This window comes from Cetorhinus maximus, chromosome 2, assembly GCF_964194155.1.
Source record: "Cetorhinus maximus chromosome 2, sCetMax3.hap1.1, whole genome shotgun sequence".
Lineage (NCBI taxonomy): Eukaryota > Metazoa > Chordata > Chondrichthyes > Lamniformes > Cetorhinidae > Cetorhinus > Cetorhinus maximus.
The window spans coordinates 5864273-5886708 of NC_135880.1; the positions used below are offsets into that span (position 1 = coordinate 5864273).

Here is a 22436-nt window from a genome sequence, read left to right on the forward strand (position 1 = left end):
CCCCTCCAGTGCAATCACATCCTTCCTATAATGTGGCGACCAGAACTGCACACAGTACTCCAGCTGTGGCCTCACCAAGGTTCTATACAACGCCAACATGATCTCCCTACTTTTGTAATCTATGCCTTGATTGATAAAGGCAAGTGTCCCATATGCCTTTTTCGCCACCCCACTAACATGCCCCTTCGCCTTCAGAGACTTCCCATAACAAAACTATGCAGACGATCCTTGATTAAGCCATTCCTTTCTGTGACAGTTTATCCTGTCTCAGAACTGATTCTAATAATTTGCCCACCACCAAAGTCAGACTGACCAGCCTATAATTATTTGACCTATCCCTCACACCCTTTTTAAATAATGGTACAACATTCGCGGACCTCCAATACTCTGGTACCTCGCCCATATCTAGTGAGGATTGGAAAATGATCCTCGGAACATCTGTTTCCTTATTGGCTTTCTCTAGGATACAATCCATCCATCCCTGGTGATTTATCCACTTTCAAGGATGTCAGTCGCTCCAGTACTTCCTCTCTTGCTATGCTTATTGTATGTAATATTTCCCACTCCTCTTTAACTAGAATGTCTTCATCCTCCCTCTTTTAGTGAAGACAAAAACAAAGACAAAGTACTTATTGAGAAGCCTGCTCACATCTTCAGTGTCAACGCACAAATTACCATGTACATCTCTAATAGGCACTACCCTTACCTTAGTTATTCTCTTGCTCTTAATGTACTGGTGAAACATCTTTGGGTTTTCTGTGATTTTACCTGCCAATATTTTTTCATATCCTCTCTTTGCTTTCCTAATTACCTTTTTTTCGCTTCACCCCTGTATTTTCTATATTCTCTTAGGCTTTCTACAGTATTAAGCTTTTTGTGACTGTCATAAGCTTTCTTTTTCTGCTTTATCTTACCTTTGTGCATCTAGAATAACCAGAGGGCTCTAGATTTGGCAGAACCGCCTTTTTTCTTTGTGGGGACATGTCTACACTGTGCCTGTAGAATCTCTTTTGACTGCCTCCCACTGGTCTGTCACTGTTTTCCCTTCAAGTAGCTGTAACCAGTCCACTTGCGCTCAGCTTTGTAAAATTTGTCTTTCCCCAATTTAAAACTTTAACACCTGTTCTATCTTTATCATTTTCCATAATTATGCTAAATCTAACTATTATGGTCACTATCTCCAAAATGGTCACCTCCTGCTACTTCATTACTTACCCAGCTTGATTTGCTAAGACTAAATCTAAAATTGTGCCCCCTCTCATTGGGCTTGTTACGTGCTGGCTAATAAGTTCTCTTGAATGCTGTTCAAAAATTTTGTGCCCTCTTGTGCCTATTACACTTCGTATCCCAGTTGATATTCATATTGTTGAAGTGCCCAATTATTATTGCCCTATTATATTTGCGCTCAGAAATTTGCCCACATATTTGCTCTTTTATCTCCCTCACAATTTGGGGATCTGGAGGACACTCGAGGAGAGTGGCTGCTCCCTTCTTATTTCTGAGCTCAACCCATATAGCCTCATTTGATGCTTCATTTAGTAGATCATCCCTCCTCACAGCTGTAATTGATTCTTTACCCAATAGTGCTATATCCCCACCTTTTTAGCCCTTCTCTATCCTGCCTGAAAACTTTGTATCCAGGGGTGTTGAGCTGCCATTTTTGCCCCTCTTTAAGCCATGTTTCCATTATAGCAATGATACCATGCTGCCATGTGTCTGTCTGGCTCCTGAATTCATTGGCTTTGTTTGCTATTCTACTTGTATTTAAATAAATACCTTTTAACATTGTCAAATTCCTGTGCTGTAAACCTTTTAAACTTTGCTTCATCTGTCTTTCAAAGTCACTCACTAATTTTCTGTCCCCTGCTCCCTGCTCTGAATTTGTCCTATCTGAATTTGCCCTCAGGTTCCCATCCCTCTGCCAATCTAGTTTAAACCCTCCCCAACAACACTAGCAAATCTCCCTGCAAGGGTGTTCGTCTCGGTCCTATTCCGATATAGGCTGTCCTGCTTGTGCAGATCCCACCTTCCCCAGAACCGGAGCCCAATGTTCTAGAAATCTGAAGCTTTCCCTCCTGCACCATCTCTCCAGACACACATTCATCTGATGTATTCTCCTATTTCCTTACTCGCCAGCTCATGCCCTTGGATGTAAACCAGAGATGATTACTTTCGAGGTCCTGCTTGCTAATCCCTTTCCTCACTCCCTGAACTCAGCCTGCAGGACCTCATCCCTTTCTTTATCTATATCCTTGGTATCAATGTGAACCATGACTTCTGGCTGTGCACCCTCACCCTCCAGAATGCTCTGAAGCCACTCAATGATATCCATACCCTTGCACCAGGGAGGCAACATACCATCCTGGAATCCCATCTGCGAGCACTGAAGTGCATGTCTGTTCCCCTAAGTATAGAATCCCCTACCACTATTGCTCTGCTGTCTTTTCTCACCCTATCTGCACAGCTGAGCCAACCATGGTGCTCTGGTCATGAGTCTGACTGCTATCTTCAGAGGATCCCTCTCCCTCATTGGTACTCAGGACTGAGTACCTGTTAGAAAGTGGGATGTCCTCAGGGTCTGCCGCACTACTTGCCTTGCCTGTCCTGTCCATCTGACGGCCACCCAGTCTCCCTCTTTCTTAAGCTGCGGGATGACCACCTTCTGAAACATGCTATCTATGTAGCTTTCATCCTTGAGAATACACGTCAACGACACCAGCTGCTCCTTGACCTGGGCAGCATTCAGCTTGGGCTGTTACGTGGCAAGTGACATTCAAGAGCCAGGCAATGATCATCTCAAACGAGATAATCTAACCATCTCATCTTGACTTTCATTGGCATTACCATCAATGAATCACCCACTATCAACATCCTGGGGTCTACCATTGACCAGAAAATTTAACTGGACCAGCCATATAAATACTGTGGTTGCAAGAACAGGCCAGAGACTGGAAATTCTGCAGCAAGTAACTGGCCTCCTGACCACCCAAAGCCTGTCCATCATCTGCAGGACACAAGTCAGGAGTGTGATGGAATATTCTCCACTTGCCTGGATGAGTGAACCTCCAAAAACACAAGCTCAACACCATCCAGGACAAAGCAATCCGCTTGAATCACAGCCCCATCCATCTCCAACACTGACACACAGTTGGCAGTACTCTACAAAATGTACTGCAGCAGCTCACCAAGTTTCTTTCATGGCACCTTCCAAACCTGTGACCCCTGCCACCTAGACATGGGCAGCAGACATATGGGAACATCACCACTCATAGTCACAGCCCATTCTGACTTGAAGCTGTATTGGCCGTTCCTTCATTGTCACTGTCACTGGCATAGTGGTATTGTCACTGGACTAGTGTTCCAGAGACCCAGGGTAATACTCTGGGGACCCAGGTTCGAATCCCACCATGGCAGATGGTAAAATTTGAATTCAATAAATTTCTGGAATTAAAAGTCTGATGGTGACCATCGATTGCTGATTAGTGAACCAGATGGGTTTTTACAATGTCCTTTAGGGAAGGAAATCTGCGGACCTTACCTGGTCTGGCCTACATGTGACACAATGTGGTTGCCCTCTGAACAAGAGCAATGAGGGATGGGCAATAAATGCTGGCCTAACCAGCAACACTTGCATTCCATGAAAGAACTTCTAAAAATCAAGAAATAGCTAAAATACAGCAAAGTCTATGGGTCTTGACAGCTTCCTGGCCCTAGTGCTGAAGGTGTGTGCTCCAGAACTATCTGCACTTCCACCCAAGCTGCTCTAGTACAGCTACCAAATGACATCTACCTGGCAATATTGGAAATTTGTCCAGAGATGTCCTCTCTGCAAAAAGCAGGAAAATGCAACACATTTGATGACCGTTCTGCCAGCTTACTCTCAGTCATCACCACCAATAGGAGTTGTCAACAGTGCCAGAATTTTTTATTTTTATTTTAGATTTAAAAATAGGGCAGATTTTTTTTTATTTTATCCCTGTATATGTGCTGTTTAAGGTGATGATCAGTATGTGTTCCCTGGCATACATTCCTTCTCCACAATGTTGCATTGTTTTCTAGGACACAGAGGAGGCAATGATGCAGAACCTGCGAGACAGTGATGTACTGAATAACAAGGATAACCTTAGGTGGAATTGGAACTTAATCTCGACCATTCTTAAGGTAGAAGTATGAAGAAATCACTGGGACTTTTCTATTACTTTTTAAATTTGGTGCTAATTACTGTGAAAATGTCAGTAGGAGACCCAGACTAGACTGGCTTTAGCAGTGTTCGATGGGAGTGTAAAGGGAGGTTTACTGTGTTTAACCCCGTGCTGTACCTGCCCTGGGAGTATTTGATGGGGACAACAACAAAAGCAGATAGTTTTGAGAAGAAGGAAAATCAAAATTAAATTTAGACACTAGTCCAAACTCAGGGCTGTTATTGCTATTTGGAAGAAATGACAGATCCCAGAAAGATCCCATTTGCTTGGATGAGTGCAGCTCCAACAACACTCAAGAAACTTGACATCATCGAGGACAAAACAGCCCGCTTGATTGACACCCCATCCACAAACATTCATCCCTCCACCACCGATGCACAGTTTGCAGCAGTGTGTACCATCCACAAGATGCACTGCAGGAGCTCACCAAGGCTTCTTAAACAACACCTTCCAAACTTGCAACCACTAAATCCATCTAAAAGAGCAAGGGCTGTAGATGCATGGGAAACACCACCACCTGGAAACCACTCACCATCCTGACTTGGAAATATATCACCGTTCCTTCACTGTCACTGGGTCAAAACCCTGGAACTCCCTCCCTAACACACTGTGGGTGTACCAACACCACATGGGCTGCAGCAGTTCAAGAAGGCAGCTCGCCACCACTTTGTCAAGGGCAATTAGATCTGGGTAATAAATGCTGGGCTCATCAGTGACGCCTACATCCCATGAATGAATAAAAAGAATATTTGAGACCCAAAAATTCTCCTGTATCTTGCATGTCTGTATTCTAAGTGCCAGTGAGTGTTTTTCTCGGATTCTTTTTTTTTGACATTAATACCTTGTCTGCGTCTGTCCTTCTGCAGTGGCCAAACATAAACCTGCGGAACTACAAAGATGAACAATTACACAGGTTAGTGTGGGCTGTGCTGATGTCCAACATTGGGGAGCTGGGCATTTCTGCTGACTGTCTAGAGACAGGACGTAAGTTTTTTAACAGGACAAGTGCCAATATCCCCAGTAAGGCAATCTCTTTGAATTAACTCTACCAACCCAACATCACACCATATTCGTCAAACCTCTTTTACACCATGCCCCTCAATCCCACTTTCCCACCTTCTCATTGTGTTCCTCAATCCCAACTTCTCACAATATCTCTCAATTCCACCTTCTCATCATATCTCTCAACCCCTTCACTCTAGAAACATATCTAATTGCTTTTTCAACCTGTTTGTACCCTACCTTTCAATGTCCTCACTGGTAATTTCTATTCTTTAATACCCCTTTAAATGAAAAATACTAGCAGACTTCCCCTCTTATTCTGAACTTATTTTTAACTTGTTTGAAACTTTTACTAAGTAACAATTCCCTCAGTCAACTCTATAACCTAAATCTACCTACTGAATTTAGAGGAAGTGTATCTTTCTCTCTTCACCCAGTTGTTTTTCTCTTGCATTGATCACTGCTTCTATCTTTCCTCCTTGTTTAGATTTGTGCGCCGATTGCTATATTTTTACAAGCCCAGTGGTAAGCTGTACGCTAACATGGAGCTGGATCATGTTATGGGAAAGCAGCTGACTGTGGTGGGCTGCCAGTTCACTGAGTTCCTGCTTGAGTCTAATGAGGTGAGCTTGCCAGCTTCTTACTCTGCCCATGCAGCAAAGAATTTTTATACAGGACAATCCAAAACTTGGACTTACTAATTCTGGATGTGAACAGCGTTGTGTTCACAAAATAGTTACAACACAGAAGGGTCTGTTTGCTAATTGGGAAACCCAGAGAAATAGTTCAGATTGAAGGGAGTTACAGAGAAGATGAGGTGAATTGAGGTTGTAGTACTTAGTGATTTGGGTTTTAAAAGTCATAGGTTGTAGAAGAAAGGGGAAAATTTAAGGGAAGTGGGAGGAGTTCCATAGTTTGAAGGCCCTGAGAAAAAGTGAGTTGAAGTTCGAGGTGGTGATTTTAATACAGTGAAGATACGGAAAGAGGAACAGTGTATAAGACTTTTTATTTCAAGGATAGCGTATTAAAAGGGACAAGATGAAAATACAGCAGAATAGTTTCCTAGTACCAACAAAATGTAGAGACATGGGAATAATGGGATGGAGAAACAGTCTGGAAACTAGCAGTAAGAGGGATCACATGTGGAACAACCATCTTGGTCTTTTCTCTCAAACTGTGAGCATTCCCAGATAAGGAGGAATATTTAGCTTCTCTCCAAGTTAACAGTTGAGTTTAAAAACAAAAAGCTAAAAGCTACTGCGGATGCTGGAAATCCAAAACAAAATAAAAACAGAATTACCTGGAAAAACTCAGCAAGTCTGGCAGCATCGGCGGAGAAGAAATCAGTCAACGTTTCGAGCCCTCATGGCTCTTCGGCAGAACTGAAGCATAGTTTCAACAAGGGAGAAATATAAATTGGTTTAAGGTGGGTGGGGGGGAAGAGACACATTGAGGGTGTGGTGTGAGAAGATAATCAAAAGATGTCAGAGACAAAAGGGTCAAAGAGGTGTTGAAGGTGGTGGTCTTTGTCTGAGAAAAGTGCTAATTAAGAATGGAAAACAGGATATTCAAAGTACAGCTCTAGTGGGGGTGGGGTGGAAAGACTAAAGGTTTTAGTTTTAGATTTAAAAATAATGGAAATAGGTGGGGAAAGAAGAATCTATATAAATTATTAAAAAAAAAGGCGGGTGGGGGGGGAAAAGAAACGGGGTGGGGATGGGGGGAGGGGGAGTTTAAGATCTAAAGTTGTTGAATTCAATATTCAGCCCAGAAGGCTGTAAAGTGCCTAGTCGGAAGATGAGGTGCTGTTCCTCCAGTTTGCGTTGGGCTTCACTGGAACAATGCAGCAAGCCAAGGACAGACATGTGGGCAAGAGAACAGGGTGGAGTGTTAAAATGGCAAGCGACAGGGAGGTTTGGGTCTTTCTTGCGGACAGACCGCAGGTGTTCCGCAAAACGGTCGCCCAGTTTGCGTTTGGTCTCTCCAATGTAGAGGAGACCGCATTGGGAGCAACGAATGCAGTAGACTAAGTTAGGGGAAATGCAAGTGAAATGCTGCTTCACTTGAAAGGAGTGTTTGGGCCCTTGGACGGTGAGGAGAGAGGAAGTGAAGGGGCAGGTGTTGCATCTTCTGCGTGGGCATGGGGAGGTGCCATAAGTGGGGGTTGAGGAGTAGGGGGTGATGGAGGAGTGGACCAGGGTGTCCCGGAGGGAACGATCCCTACGGAATGCCGTCAAGGGGGGTGAAGGGAAGATGTGTTTGGTGGTGGCATCATGCTGGAGTTGGCGGAAATGGCGGAGGATGATCCTTTGAATGCGGAGGCTGGTGGGGTGATAAGTGAGGACAAGGGGGACCCTATCATGTTTCTGGGAAGGAGGAGAAGGCGTGAGGGAGGATGCGCGGGATATGGGCCGGACACGGTTGAGGGCCCTGTCAACGACCGTGGATGGAAAACCTCGGTTAAGGAAGAAGGAGGACATGTCAGAGGAGCTGTTTTTGAAGGTAGCGTCATCAGAACAGATGCGACGGAGGCGAAGGAACTGAGAGAATGGGATGGAGTCTTTACAGGAAGCGGGGTGTGAGGAGCTGTAATCGAGGTAGCTGTGGGAGTCGGTAGGCTTGTAATGGATATTGGTGGACAGTCTATCATCAGAAATTGAGACAGAGAGGTCAAGGAAGGGAAGAGAAGTGTCAGAGATGGACCATGTGAAGATGATGGAGGGGTGGAGATTGGAAGCAAAATTAATAAATTTTTCCAGGTCCCGACGAGAGCATGAAGCAGCACCGAAGTAATCATCGATGTACCGGAGAAAGAGTTGTGGGAGGGGGCCGGAGTAGGACTGGAACAAGGAATGTTCCACATACCCCATAAAGAGACAGGCATAGCTGGGGCCCATGCGGGTACCCATAGCCACACCTTTTATTTGGAAGAAGTGAGAGGAGTTAAAGGAGAAATTGTTCAGTGTGAGAACAAGTTCAGCCAGACGGAGGAGAGTAGTGGTGGATGGGGATTGTTGGGGCCTCTGTTCAAGGAAGAAGCTAAGGGCCCTCAGACCATCCTGGTGGGGGATGGAGGTGTAGAGGGATTGGACATCCATGGTGAAGAGGAAGCGGTTGGGGCCAGGGAACTGGAAATTGTTGATGTGACGTAAGGTGTCAGAGGAATCACGGATGTAGGTGGGAAGGGACTGGACAAGGGGAGAGAGAAGGGAGTCAAGATAACGAGAAATGAGTTCCGTGGGGCAGGAACAGGCTGACACGATCGGTCTGCCAGGACAGTTCTGTTTGTGGATTTTGGGTAGGAGGTAGAAGCGGGCCGTCCGAGGTTGGGCGACTATCAAGTTGGAAGCTGTGGGAGGAAGATCTCCAGAGGAGATGAGGTCAGTGACAGTCCTGGAAACAATGGCTTGATGTTCTGTGGTGGGGTCATGGTCCAGGGAAAGGTAGGAGGAAACGTCTGCGAGTTGACGCTCAGCCTCCGCGAGGTAGAGGTCAATGCGCCAGACAACAACAGTACCACCCTTGTCAGCGGGTTTGATGACAATGTTGGGGTTGGACCTGAGAGTACGGAGTGCAGTGAGTTCAGAGAGAGACAGATTAGAATGGGTGAGAGGAGCAGAGAAATTGAGACGGCTAATGTCACGCCGACAGTTCTCAATGAAAAGATCAAGAGAAGGTAAGAATCCAGAGGGAGGGGTCCAAGTGGAGGGAGAATATTGGAGGTGGGTAAAAGGATCCGTTGAACGGGGAGAGGACTCCTGCCCAAAGAAGTGAGCACGGAGACGAAGACGGCGGAAGAAGAGTTCAGCATCATGCCGAGCCCGAAATTCATTGAGATGAGGGCGTAAGGGTATGAAACTTAACAGTTCACCCTATACAGATATGTTGACTGTTACCAGTCCGTTTTACAGAATGAGTCCTCATCTCTCAAATTCCAAATTAGAGTCAGGTGTGAATGGATGATGGAATGAGCAAGTGTTTCACCTCTGGCTAGTGGTGCTGCTTTCTAGACGTTACTATTCCAGACAGGCAGAACTCATCTTCCTTTTTAATTTGTTGCAAATTGTGACAGGATGGTCAGACATACCTGGAGGAGCTGGTGAAAGACATTGTGCAGTGGGTCTCTCCCTCCTCTGGCCTGAAACACGAGCGAAGCCTGCAGAACAATGGTTTACTCAGCACCCTCAGCCAGCACTACTTTCTGATCATCGGTACCCTCTCCTCTCATCCGCACGGGGTCAAGGTTTTGGAGAAATGCAACATGTTCCAGTGGTAAGTTGTGATCGGTGTAAATTTGAGGTTTAATAAATAAATAAAGCACAAATGCCAGAAATCTATCCCATACGGACAGCTGAATAAGGGAGGGGTCACACCTAAAATGTTAAACTCAAAGCAAATGCAGGGTTAAACCGAAAACTCATCCACAAATAGTCAAACCAAAAATGTTAGGTTACCTTTCCTCTTTCGAGTGCTGACTGGGTGGGAAATTTTCAGTGATAGCGTCTTACTGTTGGAGAGTGGCAGTCATGCCAGCTGGTAGATGCACAAGTGATTTTCTGTCAATTTGCCAATCTCTGTGCAGGGGTGCCTGGTGCCTACCACCTCCCCACAGCAACACCTGATGTATTTGATGAGCAAGCAACTGCTCTGCCTTACAGGTGTCAAAATCCAAACTTTGGATCAAAATCCAAGAACTCCCTCCCTAACAGCACTGTGGGTGTACCTACACCACATGGACTGCAGCAGTTCAAGAAGGTGGCTTGTCAACACCTTCTCTCAAGGGCAGTTAGGGATGGGTAGTACATGCTGGCCTAGCCAGCAATGCCCACATCTCTGAAAGAATAAAAAAAGTGTGGCGGATTATGCGTAATTGTTTTTGTTCATTCATGGGATGTGAGCATCGCTGGCTAAACCAGCATTTAGTGCTTATCCCTAATTGCCCTTGAGAAGCTAGTGGTGAGCTGCATTCTTGAACCGCTGCAGTTTATGTGGCGTAGGTCAAATTTTCTGTAGTGGTGTGATACAACTGAGCGGCTTGCTAGGCCATTTCAAAGGGCATTTAAGAGTCAGCCGCATTGCTGTGGATCTGGAGTCACATGTAGGCCAGGCCAAGTTAGGATGGCAAATTTCCTTCCCTAAAGGACATTAGTGAGCCAGATGGGTTTTTATGACAATCAAACCCAGTCCCCAGAGCATTACCCTGGGTCTCTGGATTACTAGCCCAGTGATAATACCACTATGCCACTGCCTCTTTTTTCCTCCATTTTTCTTTGTTTCATTCTTCTGTCAATAGCCTAACTATTGCAGAGTGGTGACAGCACAGAAGGAGGCCATTAGACTTGTCATGTCAGTGCTGGCAGTCTACAAGAGCAATTCACCTAGTGCCACTCTCCGTACCCCTGCACATTTTTTTCTTTTCAGATAGTGATCCAATTCCCTTTTAAATCTCTCAATTGAACCTGCCTCCTCCACAATTTTGCTGAAATTCAATGCTCAGAAGTGTGAAGCAATTCATTTTGGTAGGAAGAATGCAGAGAGGAGATGTAAAATAAGGGGTGCAATTCTAAAAGAGATGCAAGGAGTAGAGGGACTTGGGTGTATGTATGCATAACTCATGGAAGATGGCAAGACTGCTTGAGCAAGTGGTTAATAAAACATACAGTATCATAGGCTTTGTTAATAGGGGCATAGAGTACAAAAGCAAGAAAGTTATGTTAAACATGTATAAAACACTGGTTCGGACTCAGCTGGAATATTGAGTCCAGTTCTGAACACCACGCTTTCGGAAAGATGTTTAAGGCATTAGAGTGTAGAAAAGATTCACGATAATGATTCCAGGGGTGAGGAATTTCAGTTATGCAGGCAGATTGGAGAAGTTGGAACTGTTTTCCTTGGAGAAGAGAAGGTTGAGAGGAGATTTGATAGAGGTATTCAAAAGCATGAGGGGTCTGGACAAAATAGATAGGGAAAAGCTATTCACTTTGGTGGAAGGATTGAGAACCAGAGGGTAATTATTTAAGGTAATTGGCATAGGAAGCAATGGAGACATGAGAACTATTTCAAGCAGTGAGTGGTTGGGACCTGGACTACACTGTCTGAGATTATGTTGAGGGCAGGCTCAATTGATGCATTCAAGAGGGATTTGGATTGTTATTTGAAAAGTAAGAATAGAGGAGGCAGGGGAGTGGCAGTAGTTAAATTGTTCCTTGGGAAAGCTAGCACAGACTGTAAGAATTCTGTGATTCTGTAACCTCTCAAAGACAGCTAATCCATTAATAGCCCCTCAAAACTGACAATCAAAATGTGAACTCGACCCTTCTGCTGGGATATGTGGTTTTGGAGATTTTGAAAGTCAGCCAAGCATTCATAATGGGTCCAGTTCCAATTAGAGCCCTTGGGAAATGTTGGCAATGAAGTCTATTGAAACTACAGAAACAGATGGTAATTTTTTTTTTAAGTTATACTAAGATGACCTGTTGATCAATGCACTATAGCAAGCATGAGCTCGTTTTCTTTTTTACCCTGACAGCTGCAGGCTGTGGGGTTTTTTCCCCCGTGTTTAAAGGGCTGGGGATTTAAATAACTTCAGTTCATGCACTTCAGACCTTATCTGCCCTTCAAGAGCATTTACACCTCTATCAATTTGTAACTTGGAGCAGCCAAAATGGGGTCTGTTTTAACTCGGCACTAATTTCAAATTGCCCTGCTGAGTTCTCGTTTCCCACCTGTAATTCACCCCCTTGCTGGCAAAAATGGGAGCTCCTGGAAATGGGGGTGGGATTTGAGTGTCCGGGTCCTGTCTGCCATTTTTAAAGGCTTCAACAAAATCTGACCCTGGTACACAATTTATCAATTCTGCTGAGGCAGCAAAAGCGACTGCCCCATAGAGGCAATGTAATAGCAGCATTGGGTAGAAGGACTGAAGTAAAGTATGTGATTAAGTGGAAAAAGCTGTGGAGTTTGAAATTAATTCTGAGGTGTGTGGGAGGTGCTGAATGTTGTGCCTGCACAGGCTTTTGAAGGTGACACAGTTTAATTTCTCCCCTCTCTTCTTCATAGTTTACTCAGCCTCTGTTCTCTGAAGAACTATGACCATGTGCTAAAGCTAACTGTCTCCACTTTAGACTACAGCCGCGATGGCTTGTCCAGGGTTATCTTGTCCAAAATCCTTACGTCAGGTACCGATGTAAGTACGATTGGAATTGGTGAGCAGGTGTCTTGTATGGGTTGTGCATCTTTTGTTTAACATCTCATTCACATTCACTTGACCTTTGTAATTCTGTGTCCCAGATTTTGCATGTATGCTGATGCAGAAGGAATAATGAATGGGTGACAACATGCATGATTGGAATTGTAGGCTCCAGTTTATACTGTAAATTGTCAATAAAGTTTGGACTACATTGTCCTGAGATCAGTTTCTTCCTCCTAACACCCTGTTGGCACCCTTATTTATGGATGTTGGGAAAGGATATTTTTTTGCTCCCCTCCTCCCAATCATTGCCAGCTAGCAATCTGACAGAGGATCTTGAAAGAAGCTAGATCGCTCTGTGAAGTGGGATGCAGAAAAATTATTCGCCATGGCAAGTCAGGCAGCAGCCTCAGCTTCCTTATCTGGCCTGGCCTAATGTGACTTCAGTCCCACATGAATGTGGTTGACTCTAAACTGCCCTCTGAAGTGGGTCAAGACAGTCACCGCATTTGTATCAAATTGCTACATTCAGCGTTTAAGTCAGTAGCCCACCCCACCATCTCGGAAAAACTAGTGATGGGTAATAACTACCAGTGATACCTACATCCCGAGAATGAGTTGTAAAATATGAATGCATTTTTATTCTGTGTCTCTGGCATAAACCTGAAATATCTGCTCTCTATGGAACCACCTTCGTAGTGAAATCAGCTAGTATCAGCTGCCGGGCAACATATTCCTGATTTGTATTATTTCTGAGTGGAGTAGACTAGATTAGACCAGAGACAGTTCCTGTTTCTTACCACAGTGTTGGTCTGACTGCTGTGTTTGTGTAGAACTGCAGGCTGTATGCGACAAAACATTTGCGGGTTTTACTACGGGCCAACGTGGAGTTCTTCAGCAACTGGGGCATAGAATTACTCGTGACACAGCTGCATGATAAAAATAAAACCATCTCTTCAGAAGCGCTTGAAATCCTGGATGAGGCCTGCGAGGACAAGGTGAGCTGTGTGCCTAAGTGTGGAATGAATGTCTAAATCAGTCAAAGCTTAGAAATGTGGCTTTATTCTCAACCTACTCATTAGTTTTGGGGAACAGATTGATTAGTTTAATTTCTTGTGGTTGCAAGAACCCCAGTGTGTAGTGTTTGCATCTCCATCCTGGCCAAGATTTTCTAATATTAAATTGCTTCCCATCCTGGTATAGGTACCCTAAACTCAGCTGAGATAATCATAGGGTATTATAATTGCCCTTGGACTGATGAGAAGGATGAAAAAGTCACAGAGGTCCTTCTGATCTCTGTGGTCATGGTCAGTAAGGCACTGGACTGTTATCACCAACAGAGCCATCAGTTTGTTTGACATCTGATTTAATATTAAGACAAATATATAGATGATCTTGTGGGAGGGGGCTGGGGAGTGGCCAAACTACTTTCAGCTCTGATCTTATGCTCAGGTTCAATAATGGTAGTTAGCTTCTTGAAGTCCGTAGCAGTAAGTAGTTAGCCTCTTCCTGCCTGTGTAAACAAGGTGCTATCGGTCACCTACGACAGTGATCACTCACCTTTTCATAGTCATTTTGAATAGAGTATGGGCACAGTGCTTAAAATTGGTGACTTCATTTGCCATGGAGGGAAAAGAAAGCAAAAAAGATGTATTTTCTAACTATTCCCACTATCTTCACTGTTGTATTATTGTGGTGTTGGGAGATCAAGCTCTGCAAGGAGTAGGTATAGAGCCCTTTGGAGCTCAGTGTCAGCTTGCCTCAGCTAGTTGGATCTCAACTCAGGAAACATTTGTTCAAGTACCCCTCCAGTTTATAATCTAGATGATACTTCAGTGCAGTACTGAGGGAGTGCTGCATTGTCAGAGGTGCGATTCTTTCTGTATGAGATGTTCAACCGAGCCTCCATTTACACGTTCCACTGCACATTTAAAAATCGCATGGTATGGTTTGAAGGGTAGAGAATTGTTGCAGTGCCTCATTATCCTCTCAAACTTTAACATTCACCTGAAGCATCGGAACAGGCAAATGGGGACCCAGTTTAACATCTCAACACACATTTAGAACTTCACTGAGTGTCAACCTAAATTCTGTGTTCAAACCCTGCAAAACTGGGAGCTTGTCTGTGGGGATCTCCTATCCAGCCAGGCTGCAAAGCTGGATCGCGAGTTCCATTCTTTTCTCTGTGCTGTTGTTTTGATTCAATTATAATTTTCCAGGCTAATCTGCATGCACTGATCCAGATGAAACCAGCTTTAGCCCACCTTGGAGACAAGGGCTTGCTGCTGCTCCTTCGGTGAGTATTTTTCTTCAGTAGTCTGGGGGTCTTATCTACACCCACAACTTCTGCTAGCTGACAGTCTGACATTCCAGCAAGACATTAAAACTGAGGCCTGCCTGGCACAAACTGTCAATAATAAATAGTTATCAGCTTGCTCCTATCTCATTAAACTCATTTAATTCTTGGGTTACAGTAGTTCTTGAGTTTTCCTGCTTGTCTTCCATCTATCCACATTTATTTTCTCTCTCTCTCTCTTCGCTCTCTCCTCCCCCTCTCTCTCTCTCTCTCCTCTCTCTCTCTCTCTCTCTTCGCTCTCTCCTCCCCCTCTCTCTCTCTCCTCTCTCTCTCTCTCTTCTCCCCCTCTTTCTTTCCTCCTCTTTCTCTCTCTCTCTCTCTCTCTCTCTCTCTTTCTTCGCTTGCTCTCTCCGTCCCTTCCTGCCCTTCCCACTAATCCAAACTTTCTGTGCTCATCTCCTCATTTAGACTACCCTGCTCCTTTGGCCTCATGGTCTGGTTAGTTGCTCCATTACAGGAAGGGAAAAGCAAATTAAGAGTTTTCTGCTACCCCTCCCTTCCATTTCAGTGTTATCTCGCTGGCTAGGCTCACATGGTGCTCAACAACTACTGGATTCAGGGTTGTACAGGGCGAGGAGCAAGTGAGAAATGAAATACCTTAAAAAAAAGATGGAGCTTGGGTCAAGGCACTAACACATTGTTACGGATTGAAACAGCCAAAGTTCCAATCTTGGCATTGTTTAAACCACTTTGAATAGAAGCTGTGGCGTCTCCCAGCAATGAAGGGAAATGGCAGGAGACAACCAGCCTCATCAGTTTTGTGTGGTGACGTCTCAAAACAAAACGAAGGCCAGCAGTGTTTCTAGATAGGTGAGGCTTTAATTCCCTTAGTGTGCCAATCTGTGGGTTGACCTATGTTTTCCCAAGTTGCTGAGTGGGTTTGTGATAGAAATTTTCTGGGGTTCTTTTTTTCAGGTTTTTATCCATTCCAAAAGGCTTCTCTTACCTGAATGAGAGAGGCTATGTTACCAAACAGTTGGAGAAATGGCAAAAGGTGAGTGTGATAATGACACGATGACCAAAACTTTAAGTTCGAAAGTTTTCTAATAAAACCTGTTGTCAAAAAACTGGACTAATAGGGAATAGTATGCAGCTGTTTGATATTGTAAAGCTGATATTTGTCACTGTATTAGTTCCTGCATACATACAGTAAATACAGCATGATTCACACCTATCTGGTACTATGCAGCTCCTGTCTATCTCAATGTCAGCTCCTGAACAGATACAGTATCCCAGTTGATTCACAATTTTCTGCTACTGTACAGCCTCATAGTAAGTTCCTGTATAGACACAGTTAGCAAAAGGGAATGATTCATTCCTGGTTTGTGTGTACGTGAGAATGTATGGCAGCAACACTGAGGAATCCATTCATTATGTTCACCATTCTTTGTGGAAAACAAACTTTATGTAAACTATGAAAACCTTCCCTTTTCTAAGTCTGAGGCCATGTCCTCTGGTTATAGACTGTGCACCAATCTCAAACATATTATTGGTATTCAGTTTGTACTTTCAAGATCTTGAATCCTTGCTCACTGTGTATATGGAAAACTTGGTCAAAACTGGTTATAACAATTCGCCCAATCATTTGGCCACTTCATGTTGTCCAGAATCACTGTTGTTGAGTTGGGCACCCCATACATACGTGGATGTAGCGAAGTGAGGACAAACCTTCTCATATATATCCGGCGGTAGCTCAACAGCATCCTGTTAGTGGCGAACACCACTCGTGTTGCTACTGCATAGTAGCAGCATAAAACAGCTAGCCTCGCCTGCTGCTCAAATTTTTGAGATACCTTGCTCTGCCACGGTAATCTGAGGTAGATTTGGCACTTTTCAAGGCTGAAAGTGACGGCCTTGGGCCTGTTTGCAGGTTTAACAAAGAACAAAGAAAAGTACAGCACAGGAACAGGCCCTTCGGCCCTCCAAGCCTGCGCCGATCATATTGCCCGTCAACTAAAACATTTTGCACTTCCAGGGTCCATATCCCTCTATTCCCATCCTATTCATGTATTTGTCAAGCTGCCTTTTAAACACCACTATCGTACCTGCTTCCACCACCTCCTCTGGCAGCGAATTCCAAACGCTCACTACCCTCTGCGTAAAAAAACTTGCCCCGCACATCTCCTCTATAGTTTTTTCCTCTCACCTTAAATCTATGTCCCCTAGTAATTGACTCTTCCACCCTGGGAAAAAGCTTCTATCTACTCTGTCCATGCCACTCATAATTTTGTAAACTTCTATCAAGTCGCCCCTCAATCTCCATCGCTCTAGTGAGAACAATCTGAGTTTCTCCAACCTCTCCTCATAGCTAATAACCTCCACACCATGCAGCATCCTGGTAAACCTCCTCTGCACCCTCTCCAACGCCTCCATATCCTTCTGGTAATGTGGCGACCAGAATTGCACGCAATATTCCAATTGTGACCTAACCAAGGTTCTATACAGCTGCAGCATGACTTCCCAGCTTTTATACTCAATATCCCTGCCAATGAAGGCAAGCATGCCATATGCCTTCCTGACTACCTTAGCCACCTGCGTTGCCACTTTCAGTGACCTGTGGACTTGTACACCCAGATCCCTCTGCCCGTCAATGCACTTAAGGGTTCTGCCATTTACTGTATAATTCCTGCCTGTATTAGACCTTCCAAAATGCATTACCTCGCATTTGTCCGGATTAAACTCCATCTGCCATTTCTCCGCCCAAGCCTCCAACTGATCTATATCCCGTTGTATCCTTTGACAATCCTCTTCACTATCTGCAACTCCTCCAACCTTAGTGTCGTCTGCAAACTTACTAATTAGCCCAGTTACATTTTCCTGCAAATCATTTATGTATACTACAAACAGTAGAGGTCCCAGCACTGATCCCTGCGGAACTCCACTAGTCACAGCTCTCCATTCAGAAAAGCACCCTTCCACTGTTACCCTGTCTTCTATGACCAAGCCAATTCTGTATCCATCTTGCCAGCTCACCTCTGATCCCGTGCGACTTTACCTTCTGTACCAGTCTGCCACGATGGACCTTGTCAAAGGCCTTACTGAAATCCACGTATATAACATCCACTGCCCTTCCATCGTCGATCATCTTTGTCACTTCCTCGAAAAAAACATGATATACAATGTGAAATGATCTCATCAGGATAGCCATTACCCTGCAGGATGCCTTTAATGCACCCTATTTCAGCATCAAGCTTGCATGGTAAGCAAATAGCTCGGATCCTATTTATAAGGTTGCAATCTTGTAGTGTGTGGAACTGTAAGAATCCCAACACATATATTGACCAGTGAAGGTAGTTTTACGGTAGACAATGGTAGAGAATCCCCTGACAGATTTCTCAACTAGTACGTCAAGGAAGGGCAGTTCATTTGACTGCTCCATTTCATAGGTGAATTTGAGCGCAGGATGGAACCCATTAAGACATGTAAGGAAATTGTTACCTGCAGCTGTGGATTTAAATATAGCAAACGTATTATCCACATAACGGAAATATGTGAGGGGTAGGTAAACTTAAAAAAAACACTTGTTGGACTTGTGTACGAGTTATGATAATGGCGACCCTGATCAGATCATTTTGCACTGTATATCAGGGAATCCCCTGGATGGATCTAAGACCGTCACATTCAGCCCTGAAAAGTGCCCAACTTATCTCAAATTACCCTGGAAGGGCAAGGTATCTCAAATTTGAGCAACAAGTGAAGCTGGCTGTTTCACGCTGCAAATATGCAGCAGCAACATGAGTGGTATTCGCCACTAACAGGATGTTGCCGTCAAGCCAAAAAAACGTTCTGCCTATCACACAAGTGAGTAATGTGGTATATGGATTTCAGTGCCAGTGTGATGCTAAATATGTAGGCCATACATCCCAAAAACTGGCGGATCATATCAAATAGCATGTCCCAGCTGCTGTTCGCAATGGGCAGGGTACAGACTGTATCTAACCAGCCCATGTTTGCAAAACTCAAAACACCATGTCCAACATTAGATATGATTCTGTGATTGAACGACGTTTGCTAAATAATTCTCAATGTGCTAAGAATTACGCTGACAACCAATTTAAGGTTGTCAGTTGGGCTCGCAGTGTGATGCATTTGCGTGCACTGAAAGCTACATATGTTAATACACAGGGCCCTGTTCTTTGCAGACAGAAAGAACATGTACACACATTGCACCTGTTTCAGCTAAACAAAATAAATGATAGCCATTCGCTTGTTCGTTCCTTGAGACAATGCCTTGAACAATCGGGGTCAAGCTGCCTGGTTTAAATTTCAAACAATGTTTGGCAGTTAACTGTCAATCACCATTAGTGGTGCATTCTCCTTGCCAACCAATCAGCACTCCTCACATACAGTATAAATTGTTGTCTTCCCTTATACTGGCATTCTTGCTAGTGTCCTGATGAGTGCAAGACAAAAAGCTTAGACATGTCTCTTTTTATCAGCAATACTCAAGTTTTGTACTACGAAACAACTATTTGAACTCCAATCATGTTTAACCAAACTGTGATGACTCTTCCCAATTACCTTGAGTTTTTCTAAGTACCCGGCTATGGTAACCAGTACTCCAGGTGCTGGTGTCTTGTACTGATTCAATGTCATCCGCCAGAATCTATGCTGTATTCTTTTGGCCCAAGATCTTGTGGGCTTTTCTCACCATTTCCCCCCACACCCCACTATTTATTTCACCAGCCAATGGTCTCTCATCCCTCTCCTGTGTTGTGTTTTTACTGTAAATTTGAATTATTTGATGTACGTTCCTATTGTTTGCTCCCCTATCATTATCTCATTACCTTACTCTTGTCCACTTTTAAGAATGCTAGCTTTTCATCAGCCTACCTTTCCATTTTATCCAGATTCCTTTGTGTTTGGTTTGCGCACTATCTTTTGTTTGGAGGCCACACCCACCACCGGCTCAGTGGTAACATTCTGTATCATAAATTTTTGGGTTTAAGTTCCACTCCAGAGTCCATAATCCAGGTCGGTGTAATATTGAAAGAATGCTGTGCTGTCTTTCAGATGTGGCAATAAAACGAGGCCCGATCTGTCCCTCAGGTGAATGAAAAAATGCAATGCCATGATTTTGAGAAAAGCAGAGTTGTTGTCTCTCACTACCGGCCAATACTTGTCCCTTAACAATATCTAAAAGCAGATTATCAGATTATAAAAGAAAAAGTAAGATTTGCCTTCATATAGCACCTTTCAGAACCACAGGATGTCCAAAGCATTTCCCACTCAATGAAAACTTCTAAAGCATAGTCACTGTTGTAATGTAGGAAATGCAGCAGTCAGTTTGCACAAAGCAAGTTCTCGCAAACAGCAGTGTCATAATGACCAGATAATCTGTTTTTGATGATAATCGCCGAGGTATAAATATCAACTGGGACACTGGGGGAATCTGCCCTGCTCTTCTTTAAAATAAAGCCATGGTTTCTTTTACACCAACTTGAGAGGGAAGACAGGGCTTCTGTTCAATGTATCATCCAAAAGACAGCACCTCTGACAGTGCAGCACTCCCTCATACTGCCCTGGAGTGTCAAACTAGACTTTTATACTCAATTCAAAGATGAATCCATAACCCTATGTTTCAGAGGCGAGAGTGCAACCCCAGAACGACGATTTACACTATTGTTCCATGGCTGTTTTGGGGGGCTTGCAGTATGCAATTTAGGTGCTGCATTTCCAATATTATAATAATAGCTACACTTCAAAAGTACTTAATTGGCTGTAAAGCACTTTGGAATTTGGGAAAGGTGCTATATAAATGCAAGCTCTTTCTTTTAATGTTGCATTCTTGACCAATGTGTGAACATACAAGAGCTGACACTAAGATGAGCCATACAAGCAAAAGAATTAGGAGCAGGAGTAGGCCTTATAACCCATCTTGCCTCACCTCTGCTTTTCTGACCTATTCCCATATTCTTCGATTTCCTTAGTGTTCAGAAACTATCGATCTCCATCTTGAATATGCTCAATGGCTGAGTATTCACAGGTCTCCGAGAATTCTAAAGAAGAAATTTCTCCTCATCTCAGTCCCAAATGGTGGAGCCTTTACCCTGAGAAATTGACCCCCTAGCTCTAGACTCTCCAACCAGGGGATCTACCTCTCAACTGTCAAGGCCTCTAGGAATTTTATATATTTCAGTGAGGCCATCTCTGATTCTTCTATACTCCAGAGAATATAGACACGTTCTACAAAATATTAGCTGTCTCTCCTTACAACAAGGGTTGCTCAACAGGTGGGCAATGCAAGCATCCATATAGCAAGTAAAAAGCTACATGAAAATTCTGGAGTTGATGAACCATTACTTCAGGCCAGCTCAGTTGACCTGTTTGCTATGGTGAAGTTGGCTTTCACTGCAACTGTCTACAGTGGCACATTAGAAATTACATGCTAATAATGTTAAATGTTGAGCTTAAGCCTATGTCCCATCACGTCATGGTGCAGTGCTCTGCAGCATTCCCAAGACATGTGTTCTATAAATATACAAAATATCAATAGATTAGAGAGTGATGCATCAGTATTGTGTGTCCTTTCAGGAGTACAACTTGAAATATGTGGAGCTGACCGAAGAACAGTTGAACGAGGCACTTACTACATACCGCAAACCAGCTGATGGCGAGAACTATGTTCGTCGCAGTAACCAGAGGTGAGACTGGGAAAGTTGACCTTATCTTTCATTTATTAAATAGTTGCATTATGGCCCCAACTCCAATGTGAGATACTTTTAATTCCCTTTCAAAGATTGCAGTTTTGCTTTACAGCATTCATATGTCAACAGTTTTATAATGAGGGGCACTCAGAGTTATACAGCACAGAAACAGGCCCTTCCACCCATCATGTTCCGTGCCGGCCATCAAACACCTATCTACACTAATCCCATTTTCCAGCACTTGCCTGTAGCCCTGAATGCTATGGGGTTTCAAGAAAAAAAATGTCCTCAAATCCCCTCTAAACCTCCTGCCCCTTACCTTAAATATTTGCCCCCTGGTATTGACACCTCCACTAAGGAGATAAGTTTCTTCCTATGTACCCTATCTATGCCCCTCGTAATTTTGTACACCTCTTATCAGGTTCCCCCCCCCTCAGCCTCCTCTGCTCTAAGGAAAACTACCCTAGCCTATCCAGTCTCCCTTTATAGCTGAAACACTCCAGCCCAAGCAACCTCCTGGTGAATCTCCTCTGCACCCTCTCCAGTTCAATCACATCCTTCCTATAGTGTGGCGACCAGAACTGCACACAGTACTCCAGCTGTGGACTAACTAGAGTTTTATACAGCTCCAACGTAACCTCCCTGCCCTTATATTCTATGCCTCAGCTAATAAAGGCAAGTATCCCATATGCCTCCTTAACCACCTTATCTACCTGTGCTGCTGCCTTCAGGGATCTATGAGCATGTACACCAAGGTCTCTATGATCCTCTGGGACCCAGGGTCCAACCATTCATTGTATAGTCCCTTGCTGTGTTAGTCCTCCAAAAATGCATCACCTCACACTTCTCAAGATTAAATTCCATTTACCACTGCCCCAGCCGTCTTACCAGCCCATCTATATCGTCCTGCAATCTAAGGCTTTCCTCCTCACTGTTTATGACACCACCAATTTCTATGTCACCTGCGAACTTACTGATCATACCTCCTATATTCAGGTCTAAATCATTAATGTACACTACAAACAGCAAGGGTCCCAGAA

The 22436-nt window shown here is 44.0% G+C and overlaps 1 protein-coding gene across 2 annotated transcripts in view; it reads left to right on the plus strand.

The window, feature by feature from the left end:
- Positions 1 to 22436, plus strand: part of rictora (RPTOR independent companion of MTOR, complex 2 a) — a 225752-nt gene that overhangs the window by 162770 nt on the left and 40546 nt on the right. For both annotated transcript variants that reach the window (XM_078560454.1, XM_078560460.1), the window contains exons 18-26: positions 4060 to 4161; positions 5069 to 5115; positions 5692 to 5827; positions 9277 to 9476; positions 12264 to 12390; positions 13227 to 13391; positions 14613 to 14689; positions 15665 to 15743; positions 21284 to 21393. In XM_078560454.1, the coding sequence (XP_078416580.1) occupies positions 4060 to 4161; positions 5069 to 5115; positions 5692 to 5827; positions 9277 to 9476; positions 12264 to 12390; positions 13227 to 13391; positions 14613 to 14689; positions 15665 to 15743; positions 21284 to 21393 (1043 nt within the window). The remainder of the gene's footprint in view (positions 1 to 4059; positions 4162 to 5068; positions 5116 to 5691; positions 5828 to 9276; positions 9477 to 12263; positions 12391 to 13226; positions 13392 to 14612; positions 14690 to 15664; positions 15744 to 21283; positions 21394 to 22436) is intronic.